This window comes from Alternaria ventricosa (assembly GCF_023758065.1).
Source record: "Alternaria ventricosa strain BMP 2768 chromosome Unknown scaffold_4, whole genome shotgun sequence".
Lineage (NCBI taxonomy): Eukaryota > Fungi > Ascomycota > Dothideomycetes > Pleosporales > Pleosporaceae > Alternaria > Alternaria ventricosa.
The window spans coordinates 1,307,990-1,330,347 of NW_026055684.1; the positions used below are offsets into that span (position 1 = coordinate 1,307,990).

At 52.1% G+C, this 22,358-nt stretch overlaps 11 protein-coding genes across 11 annotated transcripts; 4 read left to right on the plus strand and 7 right to left on the minus strand.

Moving 5' to 3' along the window:
- Nucleotides 1-263: 263 nt before the first annotated feature.
- Nucleotides 264-1,502, minus strand: J4E93_003125 (uncharacterized protein; the record flags this gene model as incomplete). Its single annotated transcript, XM_049341065.1, has 1 exon — nt 264-1,502. One exon carries the CDS (start codon nt 1,500-1,502, stop codon nt 264-266), a length of 1,239 nt encoding a protein of 412 aa, XP_049201947.1.
- A 971-nt stretch (nt 1,503-2,473) lies between these two features.
- On the minus strand, nt 2,474-3,122 carry J4E93_003126 (uncharacterized protein; the record flags this gene model as incomplete). Its single annotated transcript, XM_049341066.1, has 2 exons — nt 2,474-3,042; nt 3,119-3,122. 2 exons carry the CDS (start codon nt 3,120-3,122, stop codon nt 2,474-2,476), a joined length of 573 nt encoding a protein of 190 aa, XP_049201948.1.
- A 161-nt stretch (nt 3,123-3,283) lies between these two features.
- Nucleotides 3,284-3,898, minus strand: J4E93_003127 (uncharacterized protein; the record flags this gene model as incomplete). The annotated part of the gene is made up of 2 exons (XM_049341067.1): nt 3,284-3,741; nt 3,847-3,898. 2 exons carry the CDS (start codon nt 3,896-3,898, stop codon nt 3,284-3,286), a joined length of 510 nt encoding a protein of 169 aa, XP_049201949.1.
- Nucleotides 3,899-4,351: 453 nt separating this feature from the next.
- On the minus strand, nt 4,352-4,962 carry J4E93_003128 (uncharacterized protein; the record flags this gene model as incomplete). The annotated part of the gene is made up of 2 exons (XM_049341068.1): nt 4,352-4,905; nt 4,959-4,962. 2 exons carry the CDS (start codon nt 4,960-4,962, stop codon nt 4,352-4,354), a joined length of 558 nt encoding a protein of 185 aa, XP_049201950.1.
- Nucleotides 4,963-5,013: 51 nt separating this feature from the next.
- J4E93_003129 (uncharacterized protein) lies at nt 5,014-5,730 on the minus strand (the record flags this gene model as incomplete). The annotated part of the gene is made up of 2 exons (XM_049341069.1): nt 5,014-5,445; nt 5,722-5,730. 2 exons carry the CDS (start codon nt 5,728-5,730, stop codon nt 5,014-5,016), a joined length of 441 nt encoding a protein of 146 aa, XP_049201951.1.
- A 107-nt stretch (nt 5,731-5,837) lies between these two features.
- On the minus strand, nt 5,838-7,219 carry J4E93_003130 (uncharacterized protein; the record flags this gene model as incomplete). Its single annotated transcript, XM_049341070.1, has 2 exons — nt 5,838-6,487; nt 6,535-7,219. 2 exons carry the CDS (start codon nt 7,217-7,219, stop codon nt 5,838-5,840), a joined length of 1,335 nt encoding a protein of 444 aa, XP_049201952.1.
- Nucleotides 7,220-7,733: 514 nt separating this feature from the next.
- Nucleotides 7,734-10,007, plus strand: J4E93_003131 (uncharacterized protein; the record flags this gene model as incomplete). The annotated part of the gene is made up of 1 exon (XM_049341071.1): nt 7,734-10,007. One exon carries the CDS (start codon nt 7,734-7,736, stop codon nt 10,005-10,007), a length of 2,274 nt encoding a protein of 757 aa, XP_049201953.1.
- Nucleotides 10,008-11,941: 1,934 nt separating this feature from the next.
- Nucleotides 11,942-12,646, plus strand: J4E93_003132 (uncharacterized protein; the record flags this gene model as incomplete). The annotated part of the gene is made up of 1 exon (XM_049341072.1): nt 11,942-12,646. The coding sequence occupies one exon, from the start codon at nt 11,942-11,944 to the stop codon at nt 12,644-12,646; it is 705 nt and encodes a 234-aa protein (XP_049201954.1).
- Nucleotides 12,647-16,321: 3,675 nt separating this feature from the next.
- Nucleotides 16,322-18,183, plus strand: J4E93_003133 (uncharacterized protein; the record flags this gene model as incomplete). The annotated part of the gene is made up of 4 exons (XM_049341073.1): nt 16,322-16,639; nt 16,698-17,047; nt 17,101-17,828; nt 17,876-18,183. The coding sequence occupies 4 exons, from the start codon at nt 16,322-16,324 to the stop codon at nt 18,181-18,183; spliced, it is 1,704 nt and encodes a 567-aa protein (XP_049201955.1).
- A 1,201-nt stretch (nt 18,184-19,384) lies between these two features.
- Nucleotides 19,385-20,881, plus strand: J4E93_003134 (uncharacterized protein; the record flags this gene model as incomplete). The annotated part of the gene is made up of 3 exons (XM_049341074.1): nt 19,385-19,672; nt 19,726-19,792; nt 19,896-20,881. The coding sequence occupies 3 exons, from the start codon at nt 19,385-19,387 to the stop codon at nt 20,879-20,881; spliced, it is 1,341 nt and encodes a 446-aa protein (XP_049201956.1).
- A 69-nt stretch (nt 20,882-20,950) lies between these two features.
- On the minus strand, nt 20,951-22,010 carry J4E93_003135 (uncharacterized protein; the record flags this gene model as incomplete). Its single annotated transcript, XM_049341075.1, has 2 exons — nt 20,951-21,893; nt 21,949-22,010. 2 exons carry the CDS (start codon nt 22,008-22,010, stop codon nt 20,951-20,953), a joined length of 1,005 nt encoding a protein of 334 aa, XP_049201957.1.
- Nucleotides 22,011-22,358: the final 348 nt, after the last annotated feature.

Genomic DNA, 22,358 nt, shown 5'->3' on the forward strand with positions numbered 1-22,358 from the left:
ACTCCTTGATAGGGTGTTGCTTGGGTCATTCCTGCTCTCTATCTAACTATGAGGACAGCAAGCGTTAGCATTAGCATCACCGCGTAAGCATGTCTCCAACCAGTATAGTACGCAAGCATTGCTCTGAAGCGGGGAAAGTATCTCGACACTCGATTCGGAAATGACACGAAGCCAAAACCGCAGCCTGCTGGTTCTACTATGCAGCCGATCTTCGAATTATGTACATTAGGTTCGCCATGAGCAATCATCACCAGCTCCCTCCCTCATTTCATAGAGATGGGAAGGCCTGGATGACCTGGAGCAGCTGGGCTTTCATTCATTTGCCCGAGACCATAGTCGATCGCCGCGGCGATATCCTGGTTGTTCTTCTCCAGAAACATGAAGTGCCCATTGCCCTTGATACCAATGTCGGCAAGCTTGATCCACTGGTAGTTGGTGAGGCCCATCTGCTTGAAGTACTCGATAAAGCAGTGGTCGTACGTGATGTGCGGACTGGCCTCGCCCGTGATCATGATGTAAGGCACTTTGCCGAGCTGGGTGAGCTTGTGGATGGTGCCAGTCTGAAGAATGCAGGAGCGCTTGGCAGGGTCGTCTGGGCCGACCTCAATGGTAGTAATGGTCGAGCAGTTCGTCACTGGCGGATCGAATTGCAGTGGTGTGTATGTGAGGCCACAAGGCCGCGCCGCAGTACGACCGACGCCAGCAACAGTCGCATTCCCGATCAGAGAAGTATGTGGGATGTTGCCAGGCTCGATGTTGATGTTGGCACGCAGCAGATCAGGGCATGCGTCCGACCAGATAGCTGTGTACGTACAGCCAGCTGAGTGGCAGATGGTGTATGACTGGCCGATCATGCTGAGAAGCTGACATCCAGATGTGCGCATAGTGTTTTCCACGTTCGCGTTCGATGAAGAGATGGGAACGTTGGCGGCAGTGAAGGCATCAAAAGCCGGATCTCCACGAGATCCGTTGCCGGGCCATTGTGTATGCGCCTTTGCTTGTGGGTACTGGTTGAAGGTTTCCGGGGCTGTGAAGCCCTGCTCATTGATCGTGTCTGTAGATCCAAGGCGTAAAGGGTACTTGGAGAGAAGCTGCTGGCCACTTCGGCCGTTGGCAGCGATGTCAACAATGTAGACCTGGTAACCTTGATCAAGATAGTAGGAAGCCCATCCCTTGCGGTTGTCTGGCGTATTCAGCCATTCTGCGCCTGTGTTGACACCCGCGGAGACGAAGACCATCGGGTAAGGCTTGTTGACCTTGCTGGTGGGTGTCAGCTTCTCGACATATAGCTGGTCGCTCCACGTCTGCTGGCCCGGAATGCCGGAGTCGACGTAGCCGCCACCGATGTAGAAAAAGTCTCGCTGGTATGCAGATTCTTGACTGCTGCATTTTGGGCTGATGCTATTGACACCAGTGCAGTCTGTTGGTGGGTCATCTTGGGCCGAAATCTGGAAGGGCAATGCGCCCAGTAGCAAGCCCGAGAGGATGTTACGTGAATGCATGGTTAGGTCAAAACCGTGATGAATGGAACGAATGGACCACGAGTAGTGATAAAGGAGTGAATACGAATGATTCTTGGAGGGGTTTGCGCAGTCATGTCGGCAGCATGCATCCGCTTTCAGTTTGGAGAACGCGCTTTCATGCCAACAGGTCGCGGCATTGGCTCCAGTCGCGCAGACGAGGTATAGAATTGGTCTCAATTTCGGTATGCAACTTCTTAGAGGTACCTTCCGTCCGCTTTTGCGGGCTTCGGGGGAAAAGCGGTCATTAGCTACTATAATTGGCTTAGCGGAGCGGATGCATCCCGCCTTCCCAATCACCCAGACCCTGGCGGCGGGGAATCTCGACATTCTCTCATTACCAGCGGTCTGCACTCTTCTGCAGTGTCTGAACAGCCCTACGAGCTCATTATGTCTCACAAAGGAAAGCAGCTGCACCAAGGCTCGGCGGCGTCCTTCAGCAGCTCATCGCAATGCGAAGCATGCACCACTTTGACACCATGACATCAATCACTCGGACACGGGTACATAGAAGCTTATATATTGAGAAAGCTATCGTGCGCTAACGATATGCCCGGGCTTTCGTAAGATCTAACGTTCATCAAGTTTCAGCCTTTGGCGTATACTCCAGTGTACTCAACCTTCATTCGCAATCTATGCCTAACCCAGATCCTTCGTGTTCCCACTTCACCCTGCAAACCTCTTCATCGAATAATACCTCTTTATGTACGCTAACCATCTCCAGAGAAGTCATTTCCTCATACTCTACGGCGAATCCCGCCTGCCTCATACGGCATTGCCGACCACACCTGTCCGGACGACCTCTGTGAGGCCGTATTCGACGTGGACAGAGATACACTTGCTCAGTTCGTGGAACAACGCACCACTCCTCAGTCTTACTTACGGGAAGGATCTCGGGATGCATCAAGCCGATGCTTACAAAATCGCGGACTTTCGGATTTGTTGTTTGAACTTTAAGAGCGGTGAGGTACTTCTAGCTGCATGTCAGTATCAGGCGTAGAGGATAATAGGATGCCCAGTACCTTTGCTTCAATCCACTTATACAGCTTGTTTATCTGAAAGTACCGCGCTTCAGCTTGCAAGCGATTATACAAGTCGTAGTCGAGGCCGTTCATCACGCTGTAAAATAGCGGGAATACCTCAGGACGACGCATGTAGCGGAGGAGGTGCTCGAAAAGGTCGGGGTCGGCATCTAGGAAGTACGAGCCGTCTGGTTCGGGCGTCCAAGAGTAGCAGTCGGAGAACTGGCGTTGGAAAAGGCCTGACTCTGCCTCCAGCGTGCTGCGCGCAACTCTGAACCTGCGGCCTCCAATGTCGAGCGTCATATTCTTTGGGTAGCCGTCAGCGATGTTAAATCCTTCATCGGTAAGATCGATCAGATTTGTAGGATTGGTAGCTAGAGTGGTCTCAACTTCGCCGTTCTGTCGGCTCTCGCTGTCTTCGGTGCCAATGGGCGCGCTCAAATCATCGGAACTTGGGGTAGCAGTCGCGTTGGTGGCGGAAGTAAGGTCCATTCTTGTACCTAGTCAAAGTCCTGTGCGATTTTATTGTCGTTTTCCACAAGCAGGGTTATATATTTCGACAGTTTGCTGATAGACTCATCGTCAAATGCACCGTTCTTTGTTCATACTAAGCCCAGATAAAGCTACGCCTGAAAGGTTGATCATAGGTAGGGAGCGTTTCCTGGGGTTACGGCAATTTTCCAATCATATCCAACGCCCGCTCCATCCGTGACTCCGGAACGTTTGCCGGTGACTTGTCTTCTACCTCAATAACTTTGTTGCAGAACCGTACTTCTCGGCGATAGCCTTCTGTGCGGCTAAGTACTCCTGTAGCTGCTTTTCCGCCTGGTGTCTCTTGCTCTTTTGCCAATCAATGTCCCGGTATAGCTCGCTATGAGCTCTGCTAATCGTTTTCAGATGACTTCTGAAGACGTTTGTTTCATTCCTAGCGTTGTCGGCCGCTTTTTTCATCTCCCTAGCTTGTTCCCCTTGCCTAGCATGCTCCTCCTTCCACTTCCGGTTCTCCTCTTTGAGCGTCACGAGCTCTTCAGCTTGTTTTGCGATCGTGTGGTTGAGCTGTGCTATGGGTAGCATATCGCGTTTCAGAGCCGCCAGTTCGTTGGTCAGTCGCGCCATCTCTGTTGCCTCTTCTCGATGACGTTGTCGCATCCTGTCTGTGGCAGCTGCAGGATCTTCGATCTTGCGCTTCTTGGACGAAGCTATGTATTCGTCAGCCAATCGCAGTGGGTGAATATGAGAAGCGCGCGCATGATGTCTGCTTCGATGCTTTTTGATCTCGATGCTTAGTCTAATGAAAAACTTACACAGGAACAGATCGCGGTGCGGCTGCAGGAGCGGTTGTCTTGACCGATCCATCTTGATTTTGCGATAAATATCCGTGGAATATTCTGAGAGGAGGTCGTGCGTATTCTTGTGGATTATAAAGTCAATTGTGCGAAAGGCTAGATAGACGAGGTGAAGGTGAGCACGTAATGCACGCACGCGAAATCTTTGACGCCGCTCGCCCATCGCTCCCGTGACAGTGACCAATATGCGTAAGTGTGGTACTGCTATACCATGGTAGCCGTCCATTAGGCTGCCAGAACTCAAACGCATTGAGTCGCTTATCAGTCCACCCGAAGCGATCCAGATGAGAACGGATTCGCCCACAAACAAGGAAGACTGGGCTTACCAAAGTGAGGTTGCGATCCAAGCTGTTCCGCCGTACTTCACATATATGTATGTTGGCGGAATTCACAAAAAGGCTCAAGTACTACATATGAAGATTGCTGTATTGGGTGGTGATCCGGCGACACTTACGGCTGTTACCTATGCCTTGCTCTGGCTCTGAACATATTGTTCCCGCCCCTGCTCGATGAGCTCTTCCAAACGACCCTCACTAAACCCTCCGCTATCCTGCGCACCTTCTTCAGCGCCACTGTACCTCCACCCATACTGCGTCTTGACCCACGCCACATCCCACGAACTCGGCCTAGACCACATAGGAATCATCTCATATCCGAGATCATGATTCGTACTGTCCCTGTAACGTGCTACTGGGCACTCCGCCTGGTTGCCATTTAGACAATTCTCATTACCCATGATGTAGCTGTGGTAATGCATGATACTATCCGCATCGTACGGTGAACCGTGGTTCAGTGTCCAGCCATCCTCGGATTTCCCGTACAGAACAGTGTCAGTGTAGGAGCGGCCGCTGAAGTTGTATCGATCAGCGATTGTGACGTCGTTGCACAGCTCGTCGGTCGTTGTGCTGGGGTCAGATTCACGCGCGCGTGCGAGAGCGGTGCGGTAGTCGGTGAGCTTTGTGCAGTCGTAATGGATGTATCTATCACGGTCTGAGCGTTGTTGCTCGTGCATCATTCCTTTTGTTTGTCAGTCTTGTAACATTCGAGATCGCGGGTTATGTCCAACGTACCCATGACATGCCCGAGTTCGTGTGCTACGGTTGTGACACTGGCCTCTACGTCTATTCACATGTTCAGATCCCAAGGCTTCCCCGGCGTATCACCCATACCCACAGTGGATGCGGCCGCGGCTTTGCCCACGCCATCGTCCTTCCAGATGGCGACTGTCTTGTATGGTACAGCCATATTCCATTTGCTCTCAGCTGGACTGTTGACATCTATGCAGTACCTTGGGTTCTGTGAGAAGTCAACATACTCCGAGAAGATGATCTTGTGGTTTGTACCCGGCGAGGGTCCGCCGCCGAGAGCTGTCATCCATAGTTTGATAGCTGCTTCTAATTTCTCACCATTTGCTTTGCGATGTTCTTCTGTCGGAAAGCAGTACGGTATCAACGCAATGCCTTTGATGTAGAGCTCCGTCCACTTCTTGGGGCCACCACCGCCTTCGTGGCCCCAGAGGGACGAAGAGCCAGATTGCATCCCATCATAACTTGGACCCTCAGTATGGTTAGACGGAGGTAGGATAGCGCATGGACCTGAGAAGATGGGCGATATTGAGGGAACAGACGCCGCTATCGCCTGAATGGCAGCGGCCGCAAAGACCGGGAAGTATCTCATAATGGTGGTACTAGAAACAGTTGGTAAGAGCAAAGGAATGGTGGAAATAGGATGTGTAAAGGAGTCTTTAACGTAAGTGCAGGCAGTTATGTACTCGTGATCACGAGGGGCGATCCGACTACAACGCGCATCGGTCATATTACGCATTCGAGTCACAATGCTCATTATGGTGAAAGAGCATCGCTACTAGAAAACACTCGCCGGACGCTCAAGCCTCGGGTGCAGGGCATTTGTGGCGCCCCAGACTTGCTCGGACTATTTGAGCAACTGTATCAAATAGCAGCACTGGCAACATCTCTGGCAGCCTTCTCTTCCCCTACCAGCTTCGCCCGTTGACGATCCAATTTCATTAGAAAGTTGGGATCTTCACCAATCACTTTACCTCGCTCAACGTATGGATTTCGATCAAAATCGTCATCTGAAGCTTCCTCATTCTCATATTGTATGCCCGCATTCTCGACTGAGTCGATATGGGGTCCTTGGTATGGGTAATTGGTGCGAACCCAGCGGACGTCGCCTGGACTCGGCTTTTCAGCATCATTGATGTACGCTATTCCTTGCGATCTATCCCCAGGCACCTTCCACCTCCTCAATGGGCATTCTTCCGGGTGACCTCCCTCGGCGCACTTTTCGTTGGCGTGCTGGAAGCTGCTATACGACATAATAGAGTCCACGTCGTACTCGGTATCAGCTTTCATCCACCAGTACTGGGCAGGGCTACCATAAGCCACGGACATGGTATAATGGACAGCGGGAAATTGAAACTTCTCGGAGTAGTCTGCGAACAGACAGAGCTGGTGATCCTTGAATTGCGGGAGAGCCTTGCGGGCCCGAGCGAGCGCATCCGAGTAGCCTTTCAACTTTTTGCAATCGAACTCAACGTGTTTGTCGCGGTCTGTGCGCTGGTGCTCGTGACCCATGCCTTGAGCTGTCAGTAATGATCATGATATTTGTTTGTTTGAGACATACCGAGCACATGACCGATCTCGTGCGCAACGACCTGGGCAGCCGTCTCTGGGCCGAGATACAAGCGGAGTTTCCAGGGTTTGCCTCTATCGGCCGCGCTGCCAGCCCCCGTAGTCGCTGTAGCTCCGTTGGTTGACTTCTTTGACAGACTGATCGCCAACGTTGTAGTCGGCAACGAGGGGTTCCACTGTTGTCTGTTTTCGGGTTTCGGATCATAGCACAAGTGATGCTTGAGCGCCTTGTAGTCATACCATTCGTTGAACTGGAGATCATGCCCGTTGTCTCTGCCACGCTCTCCGCCTAGAGCAGCTTTCCAGAGGGCTATAGCTGCTTCGACGCGCTCAAGTAGCCTGGCACGGTCCGTCTCAGAACAGAAGCAGTAAGGAACCAATGATCTACCTGGGGAAACGATGTCGGTCCATTTCTGTGGACCGCCCCAATTGATATAGTTAAACAGTGAAGCACCGCCATACTGGGTCATGTCCTGGCCGTCTGTGGCGTCTGCGGTATCCGTGGTATCCGTGGCATGCGCGGCCAGTTGAGCTTTGACTTGCTCATCAGTGATGGGCGGAATGATGCAAGACTGATCGGGAGACCATAGCACGCTCGACGGTGGGTCCAGCTTGGGGACTACCACAGCGAGCACGCCGCAGACCAGGAAGCTGACCATGGGAATACTGTAGAGCATGGCTGTGATAGTCGGGGTGCTGCTTTCAGTGAGTCGAAGTTCCAGAGGTATCAGATAAGAGAAGAGGATACCAGAGATTCGCAGCTTATGATGATGGAAGGTATGACCGGCTAGCTCGGCTTGGCACAACAACGGGGCTTGGGGTCGTCGTCGATGCAGTAACTATGGAAGTGAATGCTAGCCGATAGTCGCGTGGCAGAAACCAGAAGTCTTCGATCTTCGCATCACTGCTACACGACCGAATGCATTTTACCATTCGGAAGGTTCGTTGGCCACCAGTTTCGACAGATGCGGAGCGGATGGCGGCGGACTTTCGGGATCGTAGTGAAGGTGAGACCGCTGCCTTGCGTTCCAGAGCCAGATGTTGTAACCTTGCCGCCTGAATAAATCTGCATTCACCGAGACGCAGATAAGAAACAGCGCTAACTATATTGTGACCTGCCACTCAACAACAACAGCCCAAAACTTCCCCACAAACCAAAGCCGCAATCGTTGCGCCCACGACTCAGCCAAGATGGCGCACTCTCCTTCCAATTCAGGACTCAAGAACATGCGCGACTTCTTCACGCGCAGCGAAAAGGAAAAGATCCCTCCTGAGCTCAAACAAGCACTGTCGCTACTGCAACTACCCAACTTGGACAGTCTCGAGGAGCGCTTCCTCGCGACCGCTGCCTTTCTAGAGCCATGGACTGTATTCCGCGATTCGATATTCCTGCTTCAACCGGAGGCGGTACCACGTGCAACGGCGATAGCCAGAGAGGAGGGAGAGGAGGGTGTGTCTCGCACAGACCTGTTGTGGTTTTATACACGATTCGACGAAGGTGTACACCGTTATGACCCACGCGCCGACAAGTACAGCGCGGAGTACACATCAGACTCCAGCGTGCATGGAGTAATCGACAAGGGTGATTGGACTGTGGAGGCGTACGAGAAACACCTCTTCGCCTGGTTACTGCAGGTATTCAAGGTCGGCAAGTCGCGCAATCCGTGGAACATCGACTACTTCGAGCTCCGCAACATCTGCACAGCCTGGGAAGCAGTCTTTGTGCCGATCGTCAATGCTGTTCGCGCTTCCTACAGTGTCAAAGGCCGACGACACTACGGTCGCCTCGCGCTTTACATCGAAGAGCGGTGCCCATCTGGTCTCGCTTTTCCCAAAGACAACGTCTTGGTACCTGGAGGAAGCCTGATGTCGCCCACGCCGTACCGCATAATCTCCTTGCCGAAGAAGGTCGTCAGTGATGAAGGCGCAACATTCCACAAGCGTGTCGGCGGTGCTGGAGTGTTCACGCGAAAGCAGTACGACGAGACTGAGAAAGAGCTTCGCGATGTGTACCCTCAGTATGGCGGTTTGGTAGAACGGCCCAAGTTCAAACATAAGATGGAGGAGTGGTTGAATGAACAGCGAGCCCGAGCAGACCGCAGGAAGGCCGCAGAGACGACGGGCGAAATGAGGGCCTTCCAGCCCCAGGTGGTAAAGCGTGACGGTAGCCGGAGCCCAGGAAAGAGCAGCTCTCCCGACAAGGACTGCAGCAGACAAGATCAGGATGGCAGCGAGAGCCCAATTAGACGGTACTCAGATAGCATCCGCCGCTCGCTGTCTCGAGGCATGTCCAGAATGGCGTCAAAGGAGGAGCCGAAGAGTCCGCTGCATGGAGTAACACGACAGATCCATCTACCTGATGAAACAGCAGCTTATCGCCCTTCCGAGCCCTCGTTAACCAAGAGGCACGTGAGTCGCGCCTCAGTCGGATCGTCTGACACGACCATCATCACGCCATGGCCCCGTCCTGATACAGAGCGCAAGCCGTCTAATCCGAGTCTCTACACTCCAACCCACGACTCAGACCCTCTCGTCCTTCCCGATAGCCATCGGCACATACAAATGCGCGACACAGACGAATCGATATATTCGCCCATGGGCCAATTGAGTGCTATACCGCAGCCACTGCACCACAATTACCAGCCTGACATGCGGGTCGCACCAACGGTCGAGAAGGGAAGGGCACGCCCGGATGGACGGGTTCCAAGCTACGAGGGCAGTGGTTGGGACGACGAGATCTCGTTGACAAAGCTCAAAACTGTACGCGAGGACACTGCTAGGGATCCGCAACGCGTTCAGCCCTCAAAGCCGGTCACGAGGCTTCCTGTGCCTATTAAGCCAACTGCATATACCGGCGATCTGCGTATTGCGTCGAACGACATCCATCGCAAGGCGACACCAAACCCTCTTGCGTGGCCAGGTACTTCTCCGCCCAGGTCAGTACCATGGCCAGGAATGGAGCATACCGTTCCGTCCGTACCATCCAGAAGCCCCGAGCGATGGAATAGTATTAGGGGGCTTGCCAGCAATACTCGTCCTCAACGGTTACTGCGCGACGATTCAGACCGCAGCGTTACGCGCATCGTCTCGAAAGAAAATATTCGCTCCGTGCTTAAGGGTAACTCTCGTGATAGCTCAGCAGAAGATCTTACCATGCCGCCTCCCGTACCGATGCTCCCAGGGCAGAATAGAACGATGAGTCCTGCTGGCGCTAGATTGCAGACGTACAACACAAATCTGTTCCCGCGTCGAGAAGAGCGCAAAGGAACTCCTGTCGGTGGGTGGGTCGGTGCGGACAAGAGCAGAGGTGCATATGGCGGTCCTTTTGAGCTAGATATGCTTGATGGGGCGAATTCTGGCCAGGGTGTTCAGAGCAGGACTGCAGGAAGCGATACACGATACCATGAGGAATACCATGGCAGGCATGAGCCTGACGACCGTCGCAGTCTCGAGAAATGGATTTAGGGTGTTGCCGTCGAGACTCATTATGACAAAACGAATCGTCGTTTGGACCCAAATAGCTCTTTGCAACCTTGGATCACATATTGTAGCTGCCGACTTGGCGTTGGGGAATGAGGCATTTGGTTCCGAGATCCTGTGTCACGCATTTCGATTTGCGCGCCTTTTCGGCAGGTGCTGGACGATGACAGACTGTAGAGAGACTTCAGGGTGCAATAAAATTAAACGGTAGAAAATAAAGAAAACTCCGGATGAGATGAACAACCGTCGTGAGGACTAGATTGCGGTCTGTGAAGGGTGATGAGTGGAGGTTTGACGACGCGCAGCACACGCAGCCGCCGAACGAACGCGAGAATGTCACGCTAGCAAATCCAAACTCCGGCACGTGACTGCTCATGAGATCACGTCCTATTAGATGTAGTACATAGCAGAAATGCTTCATCGCCCGAGTATCCAGCATCTGCTCAGCAGGTTACTGGCTTGATTCGTACCCTGACCCATCCCATGGTACGAGACACCGCCCACGTATCCGACAAGTGGGAGCATTACAACACTAAGATTACCGCCTTGACTAACAAGGACGATTATCGAGCGCATATGCTTTATGTGACAAACGCGCAACTCAACAAGTATCCCGATCACAACGTGGAAGCTTCTACTAGTGACTGCCCAGGTGATGTTCTGTGTTGAGGGGAGCCGATGCCACAAGAGAAAGGTGGGGTCAGCCTGGGGTTGTAATCGCTACCAGCCTCTTCACTTACATTTCTGTTGCTCCCGTCTTCGAGTACCCAGGTGCCAACGCCCTCCTATACGAACAATATCTTACATACAACAACGCGCCGGATGCCAAATTGCCAAAACGCAGGCACAAGAAGCAGCAGGTCCCCAGAGGCTCGAGCGCAACCGCTAGTTCGATGACGTCACCGAAGTTCACCGGACTGGCCGCTGAATTGGTGGCACATATCGCGTTGTTCCTTCCACAGGTTGATCTTCTCAATCTAAGCTTGACATGTAAGGCTCTCCGACAGCATGCAGAGTCGGCGCTCTACCGAGAATACGTTCAACCGCATCGTAGTCCACTCTCGTCATTCGTCGGCAGAATCGTAGCGAGGCCAGACATTGGCGAGAAATATGTCCGTAGAGTAGAGTTACATTCGTGGATTACGAGGATCTCGAAACCCCGTCCAAAGCTTATGTCCCGACAAGAGTACGACAAATTTACGAAAGCTGCAAAGGCTGCGCAAGTCATTGATGTCATCGTCCCGTATGAAGCCGCAGGGGCGACCGCAGCGGAAGCTGCTAGCCACCACAACCAGAAATGGTTCCAGGATCTCTTAGCCATCGAAGGACTATCGCTGGACAATCTTCCTGAACCTCCATACGATCCCCCGTACGATCTCTTGTTCTGTCGTACTCTGCGTGCTGGGTACGAAGATGCATTGGTCGCGCTGATGCTAGCTCTGCTACCAAATCTTCGCATACTTGAGTTGCGCGCCTTTCCGACGGACGCTTTGGAATTTCTACTACCTTGGAACTTACCCGCACACGGGTTTCCCCAGCTGGTCAGAATCACAGCGGCCAACGATTGCGCAAATTCATGGCCCTCGTCGTTTTTGCAAGACATTCTGGGCAAAACCACACTAAAAACCCTTGAGCTGGCCCGAGTAAGCTTATGGTACACGAGTCCGGATGGTCCCCTCCAGGTCCCAGGCTTTTCGGAACCCTTGGGATGCACAACACTTACAACGCTCCATCTTCCCAACTCTGCCATCACAGGCGAGGAAATGCAAAAGTTGTTGTCCGCCTCCTCTCGGTTGAAACGGCTTTATTATTCATACAACCCGTACTTAGGCCCTGGAGGTTGTACAGCAGCGGAGCTTGTCACTTTGCTTGAACCTTTCAAGCATACGTTAGAGGACTTGTTTCTCGATATTGTCACCATGCCAATAAGTCTGGCCGATCTGGACGATGAGAACGAGGAAGACGAAGAGCAACGTAGTTCTGACCACCTGATTGACTCGCTGAGTCACTTCACCGCGTTGAGGCGATTGGATACCACTGCTGATGTATGGAGGATGCTGGATGAAATGACTGTTGCGAATGCATACGAGTGGGGTCCTACGGATGTCTCGATCGCAGTATCAGACCGCTGGTGCTTGCGATTACCTCAGCACCTGGAGCTTTTGTGCCTACACATGAACGAGGACAACGCTCCGGCAGATCCCCGCCAACTATATGATCTGATCACCGCCCAAGAGCAGGTGCTACCTGAGCTAAAAGAGCTCTGGATACGGGTTGAAACTAAAGAAGATCGAACCCACTTTATGGACACATTTTCGATGCTCGCGGAAAAAGAAGAGCACCCCCGATTGTACTCACAGTACCCCCTACTAGTCAAAATCGAGCTTGCTTCTGAGCTATCTGGTCCCATAGAAACAACCTTCCACGACTGGCGACACCCCAAGGAAAGGTCTCGTACAACGTGGGGTGGGCATGGGTACGTGCTTGAGCCAGGTAGAGTCCAGACAGACGATGAACACGATACGTGGATACGACAAGTGACTGGAGAAGCCAAATCCTTTGACACAGGAGGTTATTTATCTGAAGAAGATATCGACATAGGCATGCTGGCTGGAGCATGGTGATATACGTTAGACGATGAATGGAGAGTTCCGTCGGATGTTCGATGGGAGTGGGAACTTGCGTGCACCTTCAAATGTGTGCCATGAATATTAGTAACAGTTATATCATCATGGCTGCAAGCGTCGTGCTTGAGCTCATGAGTATTTCTCAATGTCTCGTGGTGCGGTCTTCCTCGAGGCCAGTATTGGCTTGTAACCGCGCGAAGTCGAGTGCGCAGGCCATCGTCTTCAGGCTAAACTGTCGTTACAAATGTCACAAGTCCAATCGAATATGAACGCAGACATGACAAATGTATCGCGCTTTGCAGGATAAAAATATACAGTCTCAGCCATCTCAACCCGCTTCGGCGATGGTGGGACACGCTATACCTGTTCGAGTTACAGCGGAACGCGCTACCGTCATCGATTCACCGCAACCAGCCTATCCAGCGTCGCTCACTCAATTTGGCGTCTCACAACCGTCTTGCCGACATTTGTTCATCTGAATCTCGAATTTGATGCGGATGCGCCTCCTGTCAGACTAAATTAGGTGGACGGGACGGGGCGTTCTCATCTTACGGATCAACAACCGCCGTCACCGCCTGATTCTCTGCCAGCTGCTATCTCATCGCGCAGTATCAACATGGGTAGTCTACTTTCTTCGAAGGTCGCGGATGACTGGAAGAGCGATGCGCGATGCGCCATGGAGGATTCAAGATTCTGCGTTATATGTGGTGGTCCTTTCGATGTCGAAGGCGATGTTTACAATATCGACTCAAAAGACATGAGGTTCCAGGTAAACAGTCCTTTCAGAGAAGCATTACAGGCTGCTGATACGGCGCATATTCACAGTGGTTATACAGACTTCGTCTTCTTGGTAGCATCGCAGATGTATCTGAACATACGATAGCCAGCGAGGGATCCACGTAAGAAGCGGCTCTCATCTATCTACATGCGCTAAAGTCCGAACAAGGCCGATCAACGTTTCTGAAATACCAGGCATCTTCCTCTCCGAGATTGCATCTTTCAACATGGCTGGCTCGGGCTACTTTCGCATTCCTGGCGACGCTGGCCAAGATGATATCTGGCTCGACGCTTTGTGTTATGCATCGGATCACGGAACCTTGTTCCCATTGCATGAATCGTGTATTGCGATCAGTTGTCGAGCCATCGACCACTTCTACTCTAGAAGGAAGGATAATGTGTCGAAGTCTGCTCTCGGAACACTGTATCGTGTGTTGAATGAGCGCTTCACTCAGCGAAAATGCCGTATGGATGAGCCACTGGAGTCATCGAACGACATCTTCGATCTTTGCTCTTCTTCATGCGATTATGGGCCGAGGAGCGCATTAGCTTTGAGCAGGCTAGAATGGTGGGGTGCGAATTATGAAGTAGGTATTCACGATACGTCCTTCAAGCTCTCCATTAATCATTCACAGATGTTCTACACCGATCCCATCGAAGTGGGGGATATCGCCTCTTTCGTGCATAAAGTACTGCAGGGTTCACCACGCTGTAGAGACGAACCAGAGTATACGCCGAAGGCGACGCGCGAACCCCAAAGGTTGGAGCGCTTGCCGACGGAGTTGTTGGATGTGGTGTGCAGCTACCTTCCAATACAGTCGGTCATAGCACTACATTGTACCTCAAAAATACTGGCTCTGCAGATACCATTGGATTCCCCTTTCTGGCGAGACAGCCTCCGGGATGGAAGTCTACATCCGCATGTTTGGGATCTAGACACCAAGTGGATCGAGCAGCATCTTACCACTCCGCATGCAGCGCTTCTGGACCCTACTGCTTGCTGGGACTGGAAATTCGCCGCGAAGCTTCTTGCGAAGAAACGCTTCCAGGTCATCGGAGGCGAGGAGCGTCTACTTGACGTGCCTGACGGACTTTGGAACAGGTGTAGGATATGGGCTACTATCGAGGAAGCGTTAGGAGAGCAAGAAAGAGAACAGTCGGAGTAGTAGCGGACTAGATTCAAAGGCGTAGTCATAAGACTGTCTGGAACCTAAGCAATCGCGACATCAAGCGGCTTCTGACCGTCAAACAGTCCCAAGGAAACGACGCCTGCTCGTGGAGAAAGGTTTGCATAGATGTGCGCCTTCTGCGACTTCTTCCAACACGGTCACCGATCATCGCAACGAACTCTCAAGAAATTCGACTGCCTTTGCGTTCAGGGCTACGCTAGCGAGGCGACAAATTTAGGCCAACTTTCGGCAAACTGCCCGTAGAAGTCGCAAGATGCACTGGTCACAAACAAGTACGCGGCCCGTTCACGCAGCGCTCTCGTCAACGGTTCGACATCTTTTTGCGGAACTGAATGTATCATATACGCAGTACGAGACCGTCCGTACGGCGAAGTAGCAAGCCACTCTTGGTACTCTTTGGTTACGAACTCCTTGTAGGCTGTTTCCACAACTACTGTGACCTCTGGTCCCGGAGTCGCAAGCTCAGTACTGACTGCTGTGCCAGGATTATGAATGATCTTGGCCTAGTCAGCTTGGGTAACTCTCATCCGTCCGGCATGAATAATTGAAGACTTGCCATTCTCTCCTCCGCGACGCCGGCAAGGACATGCGCTCTGCGATCAACGGTGTCGAGGTAGCTCTTGACTTCCTCCGAGTATAAATTCACTGTTTCATCAAGGAAGATGCCGTCCACTCTATACCCACTTTTCTCTCGACCTCTTCTATCATACGATTCGATATCATCAAGGATGTCTTGAACAGGCCGTTTGCAATAGGTTGTACGCACGTAGCCCAAGGTGGTGACGTTCGGCAATGCATTTAGCCGCGGTATCTCCCGGAGATAGTCCTCATTCGGCCACCACGGTGCAGCCCCCGGCCCGCTGTTTGGATTGACGATTACCAGAAACTGAACATCTGGCGCCGCGGCGATGCTGAGAGACGTCAGTGAAACTTCGTGTTAGCGGCGAAGGAAACACTACGCTGTATAGAGAGGACTCCATGCACCCGGATGTGGGTAAATGTAAAGCGGAAGAAGTATCTTTGAACGGAGATCTTGCGACATTGTAACGTGGAAGGGGTAGATGTGTGAAGAGGAAGAGGTGGCATTCCGAATCTTAATGAAGCGCTGACTAACCACAAATAGCAACCCGCGATGCACTACGTCTCTTACAAAACGTATGTCTGTTTACTTACTGCGATAACAATGCGGGCCACTCAGTTCCGCTGGTGGACGATTCTTGGACGTGCATCACGATTAAAGACCACATCTTGGACAACAACGCACATTGGACGTCGGAAGCCGCGCATGGGAAGATCTTCCTCTCGCATGCCGTGTTGGGGGATCTCGCAAGCTCCCGACGTCGGCATCCGACTAGCAGGGCCGTCTTACACAAACACCTTATACAAGGAAAACCAACTAAATAGGTCTACAGCCTACATTAACGTTACGTTACCTATTTCGCATATTTCTGTGTTAATGTAGGCTGCAGATTGCTTCCGCCGAAGGTTTCGGCGGAAGCATGTGCCAAGCCCTCTCCCTCCTTTCGTCCTCCGACGAACATTTACTCAGCCAAATGAATTGGAGCTTTACTCGCAGAATCGAATCATGTATTCGTCCGTAGACCAGTATATGTGCGGCACTTCTCGCACTCTCTTTTACCGCAGCAAATTGTCACCTTGACACTTCCGCCAACGTTATCCTTACTTTCGACCCCAGATGCACACTATGAACGAACACAACTTCCAAACCTCGGTCGCATCCGATGCAACTGCACAATCCGTTGGTGGCGTCACGAAACCAAACAACCTCGCTGAGGGGAAGGCGCAGCAGCAGAACAACGAAGCCGTCGAGGAGGAGCTCAAATCTGAACAAGATGAAAAGCCCGATGATGTCAAAGAAGAATATCCTAGTGGCATACTGCTGGTACCCATCTTGATCGCGATACTCTGCGCAGTCTTTCTTACGGCCCTGGATATGACGATTCTTGGGACAGCCATTCCTAAGATTACAGACGAATTTGGAGGCCTCAACATGGTTTCATGGGTAAGTTTTATGTTCTCAATCTGGGTTATCGGCTTCCTGGGATACTGACATGTCTTAGTATGGTTCTGCGTACTTCATGACGTTCGGCGGTTTCCAGTCCATGTCTGGCAAGTTCTATCGCTACTTCCCACTCAAGTGGTCCTTCCTGGGTGCCATCTTCGTCTTCGAGATGGGAAGCCTAATATGTGCCGTCGCTCCTAATTCCATTACTTTCGTCGTTGGTCGTGCAATCGCTGGTGTCGGCTCCGCCGGCGTAGTGACGGGGGCGTTCACTATGGCGGCATTCGCGGCCGAGCCTAAACGGCGACCAGCTCTGATGGGCATTGTTGGTGCTGTATATGGCCTTTCTAGCGTCGTCGGTCCGCTATTAGGAGGAGTTTTCGCAGACACAGTAAGCTGGCGATGGTGGTAAGTTCATGTTCTCTCATGACTGTTCTGCATACATGCTGATTATGGCGCAGCTTCTACATCAACCTTCCCATCGGCGGCGCCTCTGCAGCACTACTTCTGTTCACTTACAAGACTCCACCACAAGCTGTCATCACTCAAGCGACTTGGAAGGAAAAGTTCTTGCAAATGGATCCTCTCGGCATTGCTCTCGTCATGGGCGGTATCGTTACGTACATCTTAGCATTCGAAAATGGAGGCCAAAAGCGACCTTGGAACAGCAGCTACGTCATCGGCCTATTGGTAGGCTTCGTCGTTATCGCAATTACCTTCGTTACATGGGAGATCTTCAACGGCGAGCGTTCGATGCTTCCATCCCGGCTTCTCCGCGAGCGGACACTATGGCAGCCATCTGCCTTCATCTTCTTCTTCTCATCATCATATCTTGTCTTACTGTACTACCTACCCCTCTATTTTCAGAGCGTCGACAACCGCAGCGCAATCAATTCGGGTGTGCTGAACCTCCCACTGGTCCTCGCGATGGTGTTGGGTAGCATAGTCAGTGGCGGTGTTGTCTCAAAGACAGGCTATGCTGCACCTTTCATGATCGGCGGTGCCTTTCTAGCGACTATCGCTACCGGTCTAATGTACACATTCGACATTGGTACTGGGCTGGGCAAATGGATCGGCTATCAAGCCTTTTACGGTATCGCAGTCGGTTTAGGCTTCCAAATGGCCATCAATACCGGGCAGGCCAATGCAAGGGCAGAGGACATGTCTTCAGCGACGGCAACGATCTTTTGTATGCAAATAAGCTCTTTTCATATGGAATTAACTAATACATCGCAGTTTTCCAAACCATCGGCGGTGCATTCTCGTTGACTGCGGCTCAGTCTGGATTTGTCAATCGCATGATCAATACGCTTGCGAGCACAGCACCGAACGTGAATCCGCTGGCAGTAGTCGGATCCGGAGCGACGCAGCTTCGAAACAATTTCGCTGCAGAAGACATAGCAGGCATAGTGGTCGCATACATGGCGGGCATCAAGGTCGCGCTCGCTATTGCGACAGCTTTGGCTGGTGCAGCTGCCGTGGCTGCCATGTTGGTACCCTTCAAGAAGCTGAACATGGAGAAGGTGCAGGCCGGAGCTGCGTAAATTACATGCGCTACGTCTTGGTAGGACGTACAATGAATTTCCCGCCCTTGCTACCAATGCGAAGCTATCGCTAAGGTTGTGCTTGAGATACCTAGATTGTACTTTTGGTGACACTCGGACATGCATCGCCTTGACACGCTTGAGGCATGTGTGTTGTCTAATCTTGTAATGGCAGAAGGAACCATAGAATTGTAATCCAAACGCGGTCGCTTTCTAGCCGAACCACAAAAAGTCTGTTGCGCATCGACTCAATGATGTGGTGGCTTGCTGGTGGCCTTGCTGATGCCTGAAGGATGTGTTCGGCGGAGAACCTTCCGCCGAGGTCTCGGTGATTGCCCTCACTCTTCCCCTTTCGCCCCTAAGTTACTAACTTCTCCCCATGTCACCATCATCGCATCTGTTTATGATACGATGCCAGCAACAAATTCACTAGATCCAAGCGTGCCACACGTTTGGTCGCTTTGCTCGAGAGGAGGTACCGTGCCCTCAACTCAGGCTACTGTCACCAGCCATGGAAGGCTCACCGGGATCATCCGTCAATGACGCCGACACCACCAACTTCGAGCCTCACAGCAAGCGGCGCAAACTTCGGAAAGGAACAACAAGCTGCTGGCATTGCAAGAAACGAAAGGTCAAATGCACATTCGATGCGACGTCTGACACCATATGTGTAGCATGTCGCCGTCGGAAGGTGCCATGCGTTCTCCAGACTCAGCCGGAAGAGGAATTCCTTGGAGGCAACGATAGCAGTCAAGAAGCATCACTGCTGCGTCCTATAAGAGGCTCAAACAATATCGCCAATGCTCCTGATATTTCATATGAGCAGCTTCTCCAACGCTTGCAAAGCGCAGAAGCATTGCTTGCGCGATCAGAAAATCCAAGAGACGACTCAACAACCAGCTGTGCGCACCTTCCAACACCTAGCTCAGCTGCACTGACACCGGAACAACCTCTTCTACAAACGGCAGACGGCGAGAGCATATCATGCGCCCTATGTCGAGCGTATCCACGGCAACAAGATCTGGAGCTCTTGTGCAAGACCGATCGCAACGCAACTTTGTACAGCTACCAATGTCTCACGACATCCATCGACCCCTCACAAAACGAATCATTGGACATTGCCGATGATCTGGCTACAATTCCTGACAGTTCGCGTACACCCCCAGTCCTGATCGCTAGGCATATGCTCATCCTCGCCCTTATGCTACAGTACTTTCGGTGTAACAAGGGCGATTGCATCTCGGGGGATCCAGGCGTCCTCGCCACTCGCTTGGTGGAAACAGTTGTTCGTTTGGTCGTCACCAAAGACCATCTGATAGGCTGCATCGAAGGACTAGAATGTATCGTTTACGAAGCCACCTTCCAATCCAACGCCGGCAACCTTCGGCGAGCTTGGATCGCCTTCAGAAGAGCCATGGTGTTTGCGCAGCTGATGAGACTGGATACTTCAAGCCCTCCGCCTGTCAAGTATCTGGAGAGTAAGCACAGGGTGGACCCTAAGTTCCTTTGGTTTCGGATTGTTCATATGGACAGCTATCTTAGCCTGATGCTTGGCCTACCTCATGGGGGCCAAAAGATGAGCGTGGAGAACTCCAGTCCTGGGACCAGTGTAAGCTGCCAGATAGATCGAGCACATACTCTCATAGCGTGTGGTATCGTTGACCGCAACCGAGGAGATCCACACCAGAATATCGAGGCTACCCGTAAAATAGACCGCGACCTTCAGAACGTTGCGGCATCAGTTCCTGACAAGTACTGGCTCGCACCCAGTTTTACTGGTCTCCAACCAAATGCAAGAGAGACTTTTGAGGAACTAATGCGGCTTCGAAGTCAGATCTACCAGTACAACCTGCTTCACCTCCTCCATCTGCCTTTCCTCATACGCTGCGCCACAGGATCTGATTTCCACATGTACGCCAAGATCACCTGCATCAACGCGGCCAGAGAGATTCTCACAAGATTCGTCGCATTCCACAACTTCCGGCCAATCTCCACCCAATCGTGCCATACAGCCGACTTCTTTGCGCTAATGGCGGGCATGACAATACTGATCGCGCACATAGACAGCAGACGCTGGACAGATCAAAGTTTTCTAGTTCACCAGCGACCCGGTGATCGCGCGATGGTAGAGCAACTTGTCGAAAAACTGGCACTCGTCGAGACCCAGACGAAGGATCCTCTCACAGGCAAGAGCGCTGAGCAACTTCGCAACTTGCTGCTGATTGAGAGCGACGCCGCGCGTGGATTCAGTCACAGCAGTGAGAGCACGGTTAATCGGCTTGAAGAGGGCTGCGGCGAACAGTTTCAGCTCTCGATTCCATATTTTGGGATCATCAAGATCGGTGCGAACGGCATCACGAAGCAATGGCCGAGTTCTCAAACTTCTACTGCAGCAATGCTTGATGTGCCCTCTTCTTTGAACCCAATGGGTGTCGATGACAACTTTGCTTCCTTCGGTCGGGATATTAATGGCGATCCGTCATCCAACCTGCTGGTACCAGAGCCTGGCACGCAGCACCCTCAGTCGATACAGCCACCATTAGCACTTTCTGATGATATTTTCGACACGTCGCAATATTATCCAGGGTGGGCTGCCGGAACGGACGATTGGGCGCTTCAAGGTGTAGACGCAGCATTTTTTGAGTCACTGATGGGAGGAGTCGGAAGTTGGGATGATACACTACTGGGGAATAGTTAGACATGGTAATAGTATTAAGCTGTGCTTCTGGGTATACATCGTTTAGATTCTGGGCTCCCAATAGATGAACTAGTCGTGTTGCGCCTTGTCCAACAACTCCTTCAATATCTTTGCTGTGCTCCTCATACCCTGCAACGCGTTCTCATCCGGCCCTTGCCCTGGTGTCCACGTCGCATGTGCAAAGTCAATCATCTTGACCTCGGCCAGCTTGGGCACAGTTTCCTCATCGTCCTCATCCTCGTCTTCTGGATGCGCGGAACGTAGCTTCTGCTTGGTATTCGCATACTCGTCTACATCGCCCTCGTAGACCAATAGTATGCTTGCGCTGTACATCCTGCTCTCTTTGCTTTCGAAGACTTCTTGAATGTCCTTCACCTCGCCCAAAAAGTACGCGAGCACCTCCCTGGCCCGGTCAAGCTCCGCTTCTGACTCGGCGCCGGGAAAGATGTAGTCTGTGAAGCCCTCACTAACATCTTCGGCGCTAAACTTGCGTCCATACATTTTGTTGTACACCCAATAGCCGCCCTCCTTATCCGCCTCAACATACTCCTTGAGATCTTCCGGAACCTCAGGTACCTCAGCTCCCTTGTATGTGCGCATGCCTGCTATCCGGAAACCCAGGCTGCCGCTTGTAGTCTCTTTGCTCACAGCATCTAGCCGCGCTCTCTTTTCTGGCTTCGCCGCCTCGTCCCACAACTGCGCGCCAAGCTTCAGATCCAGAACATTCGGCTTCTTGAAGCCGTGTGTGATGTTCTCTAGTACGATGTGGAGGTCGGTCGCGAGCTTCTTGCCATGCAGGCGCTCGATCGTACCGTCGGCCGTTTGTATGGTGCCGCTTTCGACGGACTCGGTAGCGGCGGTCTGGTCGGCTGAGAGGGAGAGCTGACCCATGAAGGTGGGGAGATGGCGCGCGAGGTCTGGGTGGTCGGCGAGGGACTCGTAGAAGTCAATTTCAGCGAGGGTGCAAGGTTTTACTACGACGCCGCCGGATGGGTCGCTGAGCACGCCGTCGCTGTTGTTGTGTTAGTCTGGTACACGAGGCTGACAGGCAGCCGGTAGTGACTTACTGGCCAGCAGCAGCACTGCCATATGCCACAAGTTTTGACGCGTCATATTGTTTGGAGGCCATATTTCTTGGTCGGTACGGCGCGTTTGATCGGGATATCAGTGTTGTTGTACTCGTGGTTGGTGTTTAGGTGGAAGATACATGGTGGGCTGGCCCCACGGGCGTTTCAGGGTCCTTCGCCATGAGTCAGCCAATGCTGTCATCATGAAATTCATGATTCGTGTGCTTCATATCATCCGGTAGCATGAGTGTACGTCTTCTACACGACGCTATTGCTGGGCAGAATCTGGAATTATATTGCAGATATGATCTCGCTCAACTCCCGTAGCAGCATGTCCAAGCAAATGTCGCATACGTTGCAATTAACCAAGTCGACAGCTCACCGTGGTGCTGCCCGCATCCATCAAATCG